Source organism: Blennius ocellaris (genome assembly GCF_963422515.1).
Source record: "Blennius ocellaris genome assembly, chromosome: 9".
NCBI classification, from domain to species: Eukaryota; Metazoa; Chordata; class Actinopteri; order Blenniiformes; family Blenniidae; genus Blennius; species Blennius ocellaris.
This window is the reverse complement of record NC_137658.1, coordinates 17,208,356-17,222,341: the sequence shown is the minus strand read 5'-3', so window position 1 is coordinate 17,222,341 and position 13,986 is coordinate 17,208,356. Positions and strand designations below refer to the sequence as shown.

At 42.2% G+C, this 13,986-nt stretch overlaps 1 protein-coding gene across 1 annotated transcript; it reads left to right on the top strand.

Annotated features, from left to right (window-relative positions):
- Positions 1-943: 943 nt before the first annotated feature.
- On the top strand, positions 944-8,442 carry rab33a (RAB33A, member RAS oncogene family; the record flags this gene model as incomplete). Its single annotated transcript, XM_080502533.1, has 4 exons — positions 944-1,372; positions 6,472-6,612; positions 7,961-8,041; positions 8,165-8,442. The coding sequence occupies 4 exons, from the start codon at positions 944-946 to the stop codon at positions 8,387-8,389; spliced, it is 876 nt and encodes a 291-aa protein (XP_080358659.1). The 3' UTR covers positions 8,390-8,442.
- Positions 8,443-13,986: the final 5,544 nt, after the last annotated feature.

Below are 13,986 nucleotides of genomic sequence, written 5' to 3'. Positions count from 1 at the left end.
TGTGTGTGTGTGTGTGATCTGATTCCCTTTGTCTCTTTGTTGCAACATTAAAGACGGGGAGATGCTGATTCATAGGTATTCAAAGTGAATAATAGTTTGACACGTAAACTGCATTTAAGATGTTATTCTTCAACCTACAAATCAAACAAGTTTTAGCATTTACTTCAGCAAGTGAATACAAGGTATTTGAATGAAACAGTCAATTACAGAAGAATAAGCAACTTTATCCACAACAAAACAGTACCATTTATTGTCTTCCAACTTCATAGTGTGCTGACAGCAACATGGTCCCATTGGGAAGTTATTTTGGAAACAAGGGCCTGGGGGACTCCTTCCCTCCATGGGAATGGATGGATGGATGGATGGATGGATGGATGGATGGATCCTTTATAATATATTAACTTTGGGCCTGTAAGAAAGAAGCTGATAACTCAGCAGCAATTAATCTGTAAGTTGACACATAATCAAAAACAAATGATGGAGGATGGATGAACTTGCCGAAATGTTATATATTTTTACAAGCGTGCGTGTAAATTGTCCCAATGAATCTTTACATATCAAGTGTTTTACCAGTGATCCTGATGGCTTCATAGCAGTCATTTAAGATTGGTCCCAGGTTGTTGTGTCTGTAATAAAGAGCTTAGTGGAAAGATATGTCTGGTGAAGATGACGCGACTGTTGATGAAGATGATGTGGCTAATCACAACGTGTCGTGTTATTCCTCACTGTTTAAAGGCGCAACTTCTGCTTTGTACACAATGATTTTGTCATCTTCTCTCTGCTGCTTCCCCCTTTAAGGCGGCCGTTTGCTACTGAAACAGCGTGGTCTCCTCCTCCCTCTCTCTCCTCCTCCTCCTCCTCCTCCCATCCATCCAGCCTCCCACCCCCCTCTGTCCTCTCCTCTCCTCTCCACACTGATCTGCGCATCGCCTCCTCCGGCATCATGACCAACGATTCCCCGGAGGAGACCCGAGCTCCGGGTGCAGGAGGAGGAGGTGGAGGAGGAGGAGGGAGAGGCATCGCACGGAGACACCGGGCGGATGACAATGTGACCATCCTGACGTCCTCCATGGACTTCCAGCGAGCCGGGCCCGGTCCCGGTCCCGGTCGGAGCCGGGCCGGCAGCAGCGGGAGCGGCGGCGGCGCGGCGGCCGGGGCGAGCATCACCTCCTCGGTGGATCTGAGCACCTCCTCCCTGGAGCTCAGCATCCAGACGCGGATCTTTAAGATCATCGTCATCGGGGACTCCAACGTGGGGAAGACCTGCCTCACCTTCCGCTTCACGGGGGGGAGCTTCCCCGACAAAACCGAGGCCACCATCGGCGTGGATTTCCGGGAGAAGGCGGTGGAGATCGAGGGGGAGACGATCAAGGTAAAGACGGTCGATCGACGGTGTTTCCTGCCTCCCAGCCTCCCCCCTTTGCTCCTCCTCCCCCCCTCCGCTCCTTTTGTCGACCAGCGGCAGGTTCCAGTCTCCCAGTGCTGGATCTCAACAAGGCCATTTCTAACATTTCGTCCATTCATCCATTCGTTCGTGGGTTTTTTTTGTTGGTTTTTTTTTTTTTTGCGTGTCAGTGGAGACTTTTGGTTCTCGGTGTAAAGATCCAGCACTTTGACAGCAAAGTCTTTGTCCTCACATCTAAACAATAGCCCACAGGAGGAAATCCTGGCATTGCATCTATCTGGCTTCTTCGTTGATTATTGGTTTGATTAACTGTACCTGAAGACGTGTCTGCAAATTATGTGAAGCTCAATGAAAATCACAAGAAGAAAAAAAAAAAATCTATGACACGAAAACAAGGCTGATTGCAGAATTTGAGCCTCAGAAAGCCTCTTTTTAAAACAAAAAAACCCCCCAATGTGACAGATTTGCTTCAACCCTTAAACTCAAAATTGTCTATTTGCAGTAGAAGCTATTTCCAAACACTATAAATGATGGCGATAGGACATCAATGGTACAATGTTGATCTTGAAATTAAGTATAAGTAATTCCCAAGATCATCAGTTGCACCAGCAGATGCTGTAAAACCAATGTTAGTTGAAGTAAGACGTCAAATAGGGTTCATTGTGACCAGACAGGCAGAGAACACCCTCCAATAACAATTTGATTGACCTAGGAAGAGTTACCAGTCACTTTTCTTGAGATACGTTCAGGTATTGTGGACTTTGCACATGATTCGGGTCCTCACTCATCTTAAACCGCCACAGCAGACTTGAATACGCCTCTCGGCGTGCTCCCCCCCCCCCCCCCCCCCCCTTCTGTGTTTCAGTAGAGCGATCTGTCTGCAACCTCCAGATGCCCCCTAATGCTGACTCACAAACACCATTAACTCCACCTGTGAGGTCAGAGTGTATGAATCATTGAAACACCCTCCTAAATAAAACCCTGCACCCACACAGACTGGATTTAGAAAAAGGCAAATTTCATCCTTTAGTAATCTAAAATAGATTGTTCTGTTTGCACTGCCTGTGCCTTTCTGCCTTTGAAAGGAGGAAGAGAGAGGAGAGAACGTCTTCGTGAAATATATTAAAAAAGATTTACGTCCAGGGTTTTGGTTCGCCGTTTACATGACAGTGGTGGCTTGGAGCCACTCAAAATTCAACTTTGTAAACCCAACCTCCCAAGTTGAAACTTTTTGAAAATGCTCCGACTCCATCTCCATGGAAACGGAGGGGAAAACTCAACTTTTCTGAAATGCTGCTACTGCGCATGCGTACCACGGCTGTCGTAAATAGCTCTTCTGCACATGCTCAGTAGTTGGGCAGTAACAATAATGTTTGCCTCTAGAGAGTCATGTACACTGTCATGTAAACATGGAGCAATTCTGAATAAAAAAAATGCGTTTTTAATTGAAACTTTATCGTGTAAATGGGGCCTTAAACGTATGTTTTGCGATCACTGCAAATACCTGGACAAACAATAACATTTAATTCAACTTGTAATAAAAAATTAATAAAATCTATCTTCATAATTCTACTGTAACGCATGAAAGAAAGTTACTGAGACTTATGAGTTCACTCCATGTCCTGAAATGACAGATTTGGGTAATATTATCCCATAACTTGCATAACCACAAGTACAGTGAAAAAAAAGACACCAGATTACCAGGCTTGATTATAGTTCATGTTATGATGAACATGTGTATACCAGTGTAAGTACCCCAGTACAACGACGTGAACATTATACACACGATCCTACCATTTGAAAAATCCATGTTGTACAGTACACTCGACTCAACTGCAATTATTGAGACAGTCGGTTTCAGGGCATACGGTTTCTACCACGTTCTGCACCTATAATGTAGTATTTATCTGGAGCTTGTGTTTTTTGTTGTTGTTGTTTTTTTAAATTTCAGCAATTTTACCTTTTTGAATCAAGCCACTTTAACCATCGTTTCAGCAGTTGAAGGTGTTGCTTTTAACCGCTTTGGACATTTGAGCTATTTTACCTTATTAAGGTAGTTTTAGTCAGGGGATCGGAATCCTTCTGTAGATGAGTGATTTACTCATGCAAATGTAAGAGATGATGGAAATGTTTGAGAGAGCTGTGAGATGCAGACTTGTACTAAACTGTTTTCTATGTGAATGTAGTATATTGATTTTATAATAGGTTTGGGATTTACCACAGATGATGTATAGAAGTAATATAGAGAAGCCGAGGGAAAACGTGAGCATCCATTTGAAGGAAGCGCCTGAGAGCGGGACTTTCACCCTGGAGAGTCGAGTCCCATATTTAAAGTAAATATCGGTTTCTTTGACACAATATATGTGTTTAATGGAGTTGAAGTGTCTTCTTAAACACAAACAAGCATGTTATGTTTACCATGAAACACTTCATGCATATTCTAACTCCACCTGGTGATTACTGTTCCCCCAAGTTGAATTACCTTTGAAGAACTACTGGACCCAGAATTAGAATCTTTTGTCGACCCTCTTCCAAACAAAAATGTTATGAGCCAGCCTCATGTTGAAATGTTCAGTCACCGCTTAAAGGAGGACACACGTGTATTAATAATTCAGTGTCAGTGGCTTAATTCTTTTTTTAGTTCTCTGGCAGGTGAATTAAAGTGACACTCTCAGACTGGCAACAGCAAATGCAAGAAGTTGCGAAGCACTATAAATAGAAAAAAGAAAGGGACACTAAGTATAGACGAGCAGAGCAAGGTGTCAAACTGAAGGTAAGATAAAACCACAGTAAAATATTTGGGTGAAAAAAAAATAAGATTTGGCTTCGGTTACTGACTCAGCCACTGATTTCTAAGTATTTCACATTCATGAATTAAAACACTGGTCGTGGATTCAGATGGATTCAAATCACCTGCATAACTTCACAGTGAAGGAAGATTATATTTCTATCTCAGAAACATTTGGTCAAAGGAAGTGGTTTCTCAACCTTTATGACTAAATAAGCTGCTTCTGCCAACAAAAAAAAAAAAAGATTAATCTGGAGCAGCAAAACATATAGAACGGTCAAAATTAGTGTTGTAGTAAACATTTTGAAAGTCTTGGTCTTATTCTATCCCGGGTTAGCTGGTCAGAATAAAAACAACCTGAATATATAGTTTTGCAATATTTACCCAAACTTAAGATGATGGGACATTTATGAAATTCAAAGCACTTCAATTCAGATCTATATTTAAAAAAAAAAAAATAGGTTTATAGTTTTTAACATTTTTGGTTATTTCTAACATTTTCGATATTTTTACCTTTAAAGGCCATTTAAAGTAGTGCATTACATTTTTTTTTCTTTAGCTATTTTGGCATGACTAAGTCTCTGCAGTTGTTTTATTTTTAAATCATTTTTTTGTGTGTTTTTAGCTGTTCCAGCTATAGTTTTCCAAATTTTAAATATTTTTAACAAATTCAACAATTTTTCCTTTTTATCTGTTTTAGACATTTTATCTATTGCAGCCATTTGACTTTTTTATGCCCCCCCCCCCTTGATTTAAGCCTTTTTAGACGTTTCATTTATTTTTAACTATTGGAGACATTTTACCAAGAAGCTATTTAGGAGTTTTAGCTATTTGCAGGAAAAGTTGTGCTTTTTATAATCTTGTTTTGGTTTTTGGATATTTCCCTTCTTCAATAGTTTTTAAAATTTTACAAATATACTTACTCTCTCTTTAGTAGTTTTAGCACTTTTAACTTCTTCAGCCATTTTTTGGGTATTATAGCTGTTTTATTTGACTTTATTCATAATTTTACCCTAATTAACATGTGAAAAGCCTCTTCAATGAAGAGGCTTTTTCAAAGTTGGTCATTTGTTCAACAAAATAAATACGTTTATTTGGATATATTTTGTGTGAGTTTTCAGCTCGCTGTTACAGAGGAACAAACAAGCCACATGTGGCTCCAGAGCCGCTGGCTACCGACCCCTTGATCTAAGGGAAATTACCAAGGCAGACAACCTATTTTATACACACTACAAATGACACTTTGATTTGTTTGTCAGTGTGAATACATTAAATCGCTCGCATGTCACACGCTGAGCTTTGAAGCTATGGGCAGCATTAGTTTCTACATTCATTCTGTGATTGCGCGACAGCAGGACCGACCGCTTTCAGACTGTAATAGCAGATGCCTCACTGGTCTTTTAACACTGCAGGCCACAGCTGAGTGCTATGAGACAGTCCCTCGTTAATAATCAAAGTGCTACTGATTATAGAGTCAGAAGAAACATCCAGCAACCTTGAACATTAGGTTGTTTTTTTTTTATATGGTGGAGAAAAGAATGCCTGCTGCAAATTTGTCCTTTTAGTCAAATCGACACCATTGGATGCTGCAATTGAGGAACACGCACATGTCGTTCATACGCACACTACATCGTGGAAATGCATCGTTTTTGCATCTTCATTTCAGAAAAATGACGCGTTTGTAAGGGATCGCTTTGAAAATGACGTCCGTAGAAACATATACTCTACTGCTGAGAGTGTCTCAGTGAAACGGCTGCGTAATACCGTTCTAGAGGAATATACAGGAAAAACAATCGCAACTCGATTCCTTCACTGATGATGCTTCATGCAACAATTGATCATTTTTGTTGTTTGCTGTAAACGCCACCTTCAACGTCTGTGTGATTAAGCAGAGAAGCACATCGTGCGTTTGGCCCGTTCTCTCCTGAGACTGTGCAGTGAGGAATAACTCTGCCACTTCCTGTTGACATGTTGCAGTGCCGCTGCTGGTTTCTGTAAGGACTTACAGGCTTTGACAACCTATTGCAGCCAGATTTATACATACACTTGACTTCCTGCTAACTGGGATTAATCGCAAGTAATGTTTCAAATTTAAAAAAAAAAAGTATTTGGAGATCATTGTGGGACGCCTGGATTCTGTCATTCTTGTGTGCTGTATTTTCCTCTTGCGTCGCCGATGGTTGAAGTCCAGTCAGAGATTCTGACGGGCTTAAAATACAGTTTGTGATCATTTTCACTTGTGTCACCTTCGCCTGTCGTGCCTCGTCTACTTCTGCAGGTGCAGGTCTGGGACACAGCGGGCCAGGAGCGCTTTCGAAAATCCATGGTGGAACATTACTATCGCAACGTCCACGCAGTGGTGTTTGTGTACGATGTCACCAAGATGACGTCCTTTCGCAACTTGCAGACGTGGATCGAGGTTGGTATTACACTTTGACGTGACTTAATGAGCATAAAGCACCAAAAGAAAGACAAATAACCAAGGTTAGCTCAGCAAAGCAGGAAACTGGAGCTTTGGATTTTCTCCATTGTTCTTTAAATTCAACCCAGAGATGAATGAATTATGATTGCAGCTGTTTTTTGTTACTTCGTGAGTAATCAACTGAATGGAAGATCAAAACATTACCAACAACGACCTTTAACCCTCAAGCTTGTACAGCAACAAGTTCTGGCATACGTGATATGAAATATGACAAATCATTCAGTGTATGCTGTGGTTTTACCGAGGATGCCATTTGCCAGAAGGGAAATACTCCATATGCCGGGTATTACCCCCTCTGATCTACATATCCCCTCTCCTATTGAATTATTTTTATCACAGGGAGACACAATCTATGGCTGTTGATCAAATCAAAACAGACAGACCCAAATACACAACTCGGGACAAGAAAGCAGCAAAGGCAAAGCTGATTAATCGGTACACCGGTGGTCATTCAGCCGTGCAGAGGTACAAAGGAAGGATAAAAATATCCCAGTCTTGGTTGATACGGAGGATTTGACTTGGCACAGGGACACAAGACGAAGCAACCTGATCTTGATGAGGAATGGGTCGGGCGACATCAGGAGAAGGACAGTTGGAGGAGGATTTTATCGAGTGCAAATGCAAAACTGGCACGAGGAGAGGATCGGTACACAGCCAATCTCAGATAGAGACACCTCAGATGAGTCTTTGAGTGTACGTACCTGAGGACAGATGAGAATCGAAACACGAACTCTAAAGGCAAACACCAATCTTCAGCTTCTCGACGTAGAGATAGAAAAGCATTGCATGACACTATATAAATGCTCTTTATTCATTCTTCATTGATTTTCATCACAGAGGGCCTCTCTCAATCTAAACAAATCTAAATTGCTGTAACATGGTTTATAAATGCGCCATAAGAAATGTATCACCAGCCACCACTGGAGAGTACAAACAACTACACCATCATACGACCAGATCTGACTGCATCATCGACTACAAACCAGACATGTAAGAACCGGGTATCGCTGACAGATGTACAACTTGCCCCTCTGTTGGAAGCCTCAAACTCCTCAAGTTTCACAAATAGCCCACTCACTTTAAATGTCTGGGAAATGTGTTTCCAAGCTGCGTAAAATCCATAAGCAATGATCTGACAGCTTCTGTTGCTGGATAAATCGAGTGACATTAAACAGAGGCGTCACGGACATTCTGATGGTAGTTTGTTGACATCTCGTGATTAAAAGCTTTTAGAAATCTCTTTAAAAAAAAATATATCTTCTTTTTTCCCCCTGTTCTGTTGCAGGAGTGCAATGGCCATCGAGTGTCGTCATCAGTACCTCGAGTCCTGGTGGGAAACAAGTGTGACCTGGTGGACCAAATACAGGTGGGTGTGTGTTGCTCGTGTGTTCAGCTCTGGATCGGGAGCAAAAAAACACATTTCACTGCACGTCGGACCTTGTAGAATTCTGCTTGTGACCAATAAAGCTCTTGACTTGACTTCCCCGAGGTTCCCTCCAACATGGCGTTGAAGTTTGCCGACTCCCACAACATGCTGCTGTTCGAGACGTCGGCGAAAGACCCGAGGGAAAGCCAGAACGTGGACTCCATCTTCATGTCGCTGGCCTGCCGGCTGAAGGCCCAGAAGTCCCTGCTCTACCGGGAGGTGGAGAGGGAGGACGGCAGAGTGCGGCTCACCCAAGAGACCGAGACAAAGAGCAATTGTCCCTGCTGAGGGAAAAGGAAGAGTGGGAGGCGTAATGGGAAGAGGGGAAGAGAGAAGAGTAACTGTGCATGTCAAGAAGAAGTGTAGAGAGAGGAGGAGAGGAGGAGAGGAGGAGAGGAGGAGAGGGGAGCCGACGCTCCGACTCCAGGAAATGTCTTTTGAAGAATTGGAGGAGGTCTGCAGCAAGAGATTAATGCTACTGCAAGAAAACATCATCAGTAGTCTTGTTCTGGAGGAAGACCACTTCACGGAGAAGAAACTGGAAATGGGCGGGGTGGGGGGGGGGGGGGGGGATTTGTTAACAATTCAGCCGTGTGATGAAGTTGCCTTTTAGACTGCATTATATTTAAAGGAATCATCCACTCATCTGAGCTTAATCACAATCCGAATAAATGTTACAGAGGTTTTTGTCAAAAGCAGCCTTGGCTCGGAGGTCATCGCAGTGGATATAAGCAGCAGCATATTGAAAACAGGTAGTTTTTTTTTTTTCTTTTTGTTCAGTCACATCTCTGTTTGTAATAGCATTCCCCAGCATTCCCCAACTTTTCCCCCACTGCCTTAAGAAGCTGCCTCGGTCATGGCGTCAATGACCTTTTGGTGCGCAAGTAGCATTATTCAACCTTATTGAATAAACACCTCAACAGCCTCCTAAGTGGACTATCCCAGGGAATGAATGAGACCTGTTTTTTGTTTCAACCTCTCACGAGAAGGAGAGTAAACCTTCTGATCGATGGAAAACCTGAGTGGACATTTTTGAATTGAATAAAGATTGGCGACAGAGCTTAAGAGTTGAATTAGAAAAGGGGCCTATATGACTTTTCCTCTCTGTTTTCAACACATATGTTGCAGTCAAAGAGGCAAATTAGGAACTTAACAGCATGTTTTAAGTGTGATATGTCTGCCCCAGTTAAATGGCATTGAGTCTGGTGTCGAATTACACACACCAGATGTCTTTTTTTGTCACACAGAAAGTGAATAGGAGGGCAACGATAAATATGTATGCTTTTGAACTGTGTGCAAGGTCGGCCCCCTGTAAACAACCTTGACAAAGAGGAATTCCTGAAAGTGCACCATCTATAGGTTGTCAGACGTTGTGTCACCGATTGATTTTTGAAGCTGCAAGATCCTCTTACCAGTTCGCAGCAGAGATGCACTCTTCTACAAAGAAGCGGAAGCAAGGCTCCCCTTTCTTGTCTCACTCCTGATGTAAATGTGTGCTCTCTGTGTTTTTTTCCTGTGGCAGAGTTGCTTAGCTGGCTTTTCCCTTTCGTGTATGAATGCTGAAACTCCCGCTGTCAGCCTTACATGACTCCAAAATGGCTCCCGCTCACCTTATCTATTTCTCAAGGAAGAGAGGCCCTCCTTTGGCTGCCTTACACAATGTGCTGTCTGTATCAGCATCACTGCCTCCAGTGTGAAAGCGTGGGCGAGAATACTGTGACCCCTGTACATATCAACGTATAAACACACACCAATCAGCCGTAACATTATGACCAATCAAAGGTGACGTGGAAAGCATAGATCATCTCTTCTTTTTAGCTCCATTTTGCCATCAGAGTTAGAAGAAGAACAAAAGGCGAAGTGTAAAGATAACGATAAAGGCAAGTTTGACGAGGACCAAATTATGATGGATAGATAAACGTGTCAGAGCATTACCAAAACTGGAGCTCTCGTGGTCTGTTCCTGGTGTATACCGATCAGTAGTCCAAGGAGGGAATAATTGATCCACCAGCAACGGGGTCACCGGTGGTCAAGACTCATTAATGCAGATGGTCGAACTCGGATGCAAAGCTCGCTTCTTTGTTCCCAACACAACACACCTTCAGATTTCATGTGGGCTCAATGAAAAATTGGAATCTGCACGATAAAAGGGCCATAAGGTCATAATATTTCTGGTTGATCATTGTACATAACGACAGTAGAGAGTCCTTTGTGATGCGGTACCACCTGGCCCGGACTTGTGGTGTGAGCAAACCTGATGCCTGTGTTCAGAACTGTCCAGGTATATCCCGAGTTCTTGGTAATAGAGGCTGCATGAAATACTAGATAGTCATATGCATTATTTACTGTGTGGAGAGAGTCGGCGTGCCTTTTCACCCAGGCCGCTCCCAGCTGGGCTGCAAGTGGAAGAAGACGCTGCACATAACTCAGCGTCAGTGCTCGGAAGCCTTTGTGTAATAAGGCATGAATCCAATATCCCGGTGCGATGCTGTCATTTTGATAGAGCGGCACACTTAACCACATTTTATCACTGCGGTCCCCTTTTTGAGCGGCACTATTAATATATCTGGACGCCATATGTGAAGAAACAAAAAAAGAAAGAAATCCGTATATAAGAGGGGCTGACAGTCAGAATGCCTGATCACTTCAGTTCAAACACTGTGCAAACCCAGAGAGCCATTGTCTGAGGCGTTGATGTCTATTTATGATCCGTCTTCTCAGGAGATGTGTAGCTCTACAAAGGCAAGAATCAGCCAGGTGGTCCACATGAGTCGATTGACATTACTGTAACATCGCAGGGAGATCTGAGGTCAGCGTAACTGTGTAGGCAAATCTCTGACTTCAAGAAGAGATTTCCATTTGGGCTTTAAACTGTACAAACTCAAAGCCTGAGCTCAATTGGAGCTCGGCAACAAAACACACGAAACCCTGGGCAAAGCAACCAGTGGTCAACCTTCTGAACCGCTTACTCTGTTGAGGATTGCAGGAGGCGGCGGACCGTGCGACTCTGGATCCATTTACCATAATCTAGGCAAAACCAGGACGGTTCAGGCGCTGTGGGAAGATTGTGCTCATCTTAAAACAAAAGAAAAATATGAATATGTGAATCGTGAAGCCAAAGTCTGAATGACTTGGCTTCAAATGACTGAATAAAAGAGGGTTTGATTTGCCAACTTGACCTACTTTTCATGCGTTGCTGTTGGAATTCCATGGTGTCTTCAGAGACATGGAGAAGTTGTAAAAAGAAAAACGTTGTGATTTCTAATCCGAAGAATTTTGAAGACCCTGAGTTGTTGCTCCAATATGTCTGCACACAATGTGACTTGTAGCCTTAATGTTTTAATTAGCATTTAATAGTTTGGGGGTTTTTTTTGATTGTTGATTGTTTAGTTGATCAAACGTAGAGGTCGGCCATAGTGTTACCTGGGTGCATTGACGTATTGGTTCTTGAGTAAAAACAGCTTTTCCAACTGCATTGGGAAGCTAAAAACTTTTCCTGAGTTCGAAGATAAGAAAAACTGCATTTCTGAACACATTATGAACACCTTCCCATTGCATCAGTATTTCACATAAAGCTTTCCGACTATCCTTCTCATCATTTCACGTCACAAACGTCCAGTTTACACAGGTCCAACAGTTATAGTTGTGCAGTATGTATGTACTTGCATTTCCTTTCATTATGACAATAATGTTTTCTAACTCATCGTGCTATTGGCTCTTTTTTCGCAATTGTTGTTTTGTTTCTTTTGGGGTTTTTTATAATCTGTGTTTGCTGTTAAAAGGATGCCTTGATACTTTGAAATTTAGTCAAAACGTTTTCTGTGCAAAAAGTCCAAGTGTGAAATTAATAAATATGATTTTCACTCAGCTGAATTCATACTTATGAATGGTGTGAGTCGGATAGTTTTTTTGTGTTTTCTTTCACTACCCCAAATATAGGCTGTTCTGAGATCTCAAACACTGGTGGACACACCCACTTTCATCAACATATAAAAGCACCAGCCTCCATAATATAAGTTATGAACAGTTTCTTGTGTCTCGTTTTGGTTTTCTTTGGCTTTTGCTCATCTAAATTCCAGCAAACTAAGCCTGGTGACCCTCCTCTGGGGTTGGAAGCCACTGAGTCAGATGATTGAAAATTCATGAGCAACAAATTCAGAATTCTACCACAACAAAAAAGTCCCTTTACAAAGATTTTACACTACAATAAAGCTTATCAAATATGAATATTGTGTCAATAAAATGGACATGTTGAGTTTGAATTGTAAACATGTTGTCCAATGAGCCACAAATTTCAGATTTCACTGGAATACGTCATGAACAGGCAATCAGAAATATAACTAATTATGTGTTGCAAGTGTATAGGATTACACTACTTCTGCATTGTGTTTCCCAACAAGGCAACATTGCTTATGGTTGATTCTGATTACATGGGGTGGAGGGAAATTCCAACACCCAAGAGAAAAAAATACTGATGAACACCATCAAACACTGAATTTAGAAAAGCAATAGGAAGCAACAGGGCAGCATTTTGCATCCATGTGAGATAAATGATGCACATTGTACTTTGGCTGCAAACGTGTAGAAGGGAGGTCATGATAAATATTTGACCTTTGACCTTGTTTACTATTTCAATGCTCCCTGTTTGGAAGTGGAGTTTTTCCCAACTGGTAACTTTCCAGTTTTTCAGGTAACAAACGCTGTACCCTGAGGTGACGCTGCCAAACCTGCAACTACTACTGCAAGTAGTACCCGTGATTATTCTTCCTCCAAAAAAAAATCCAACTGAAAGATTTTCAGAAAATAACAAATATGTGTTCACTGTGACCCAAAAGTCGAAACAAACTGAAATAGACCACAAATATATAATGTTGCACAATTAAAAATATAATTGACTGATAAGAAATACCTGAGCGACCCCAATTTCCTTGATGTTGTGATGTTTCTTTGTTTTATTTCAAACGCTTGATTATAATATGATAGTTTCTTATTGTTTCGGACTCAATGGGATGTTTTACGTGTATCTTCGTTGTGTCACAACCACCGAGGGACTTTATGGAGCTCCACTCAACTCCAAGCATCATTCCTTACAACACCTCGTCATAAGTCAGTTGGCCTCATTGTGTGCGCTGCCCAGCATTAGCATTATCGTGATGTGTTTTTCATGAGCCATCTGTTTTGATCGTACACTCCTTTGATTCCTCGCCGCCAGCCTCTCTCCCACGCACAGGAACTTCGGATTTCACGTCTGGTGTTCCGTTTTCTCCCTCTCTGCCCCGTGTCTCGTGTCACCCTCCATGTGTCGCCCTGTTTCGGCTGCCCTCTCGATCTATTTCTGTCTTTATGTCGCTCTACTTTATCCCTTTAAGTCCCTCTATACCCGTCTCAGATTTCACTGTCAGTGCCTCTGTGTGTTTCTGCGATCTCCTAATACTTTCAATTTCTTTTCCCCCTCGCTGCATCACTCCACTCGCTGGCTGCCTCCATCATTCCCGTCTCTCTCCGTCACTATTGGACTTGTAGTCTTTGGCGAGAAAACGCAATTCTCAAGGAGATCGAATGTCTGTTAATGAATGCAACAGATGAATGTTGCAGAACTTGGGGGTAATTAGAGGTCTGAAGCTGTAAAACATGAGACCTTAAATTGGATTCTTGATCATTCGTTCATTCGTCTTTCCACTGTCGTGTTGAGTTCCATCCATCTTTAATCCTGCCTGAACCCAATCACAGGACAAACTGGGGAAATCTGGAGATACCGATTAACCTCATGTATTCACATAACTATGGAAAGAAACCCGAGTACCCACACACAAAATGAGAACATGCAAACAGCACAAAGGTCCCACACCCAATCCAGACTGGACAGTTTCATTATGAGACAAGAG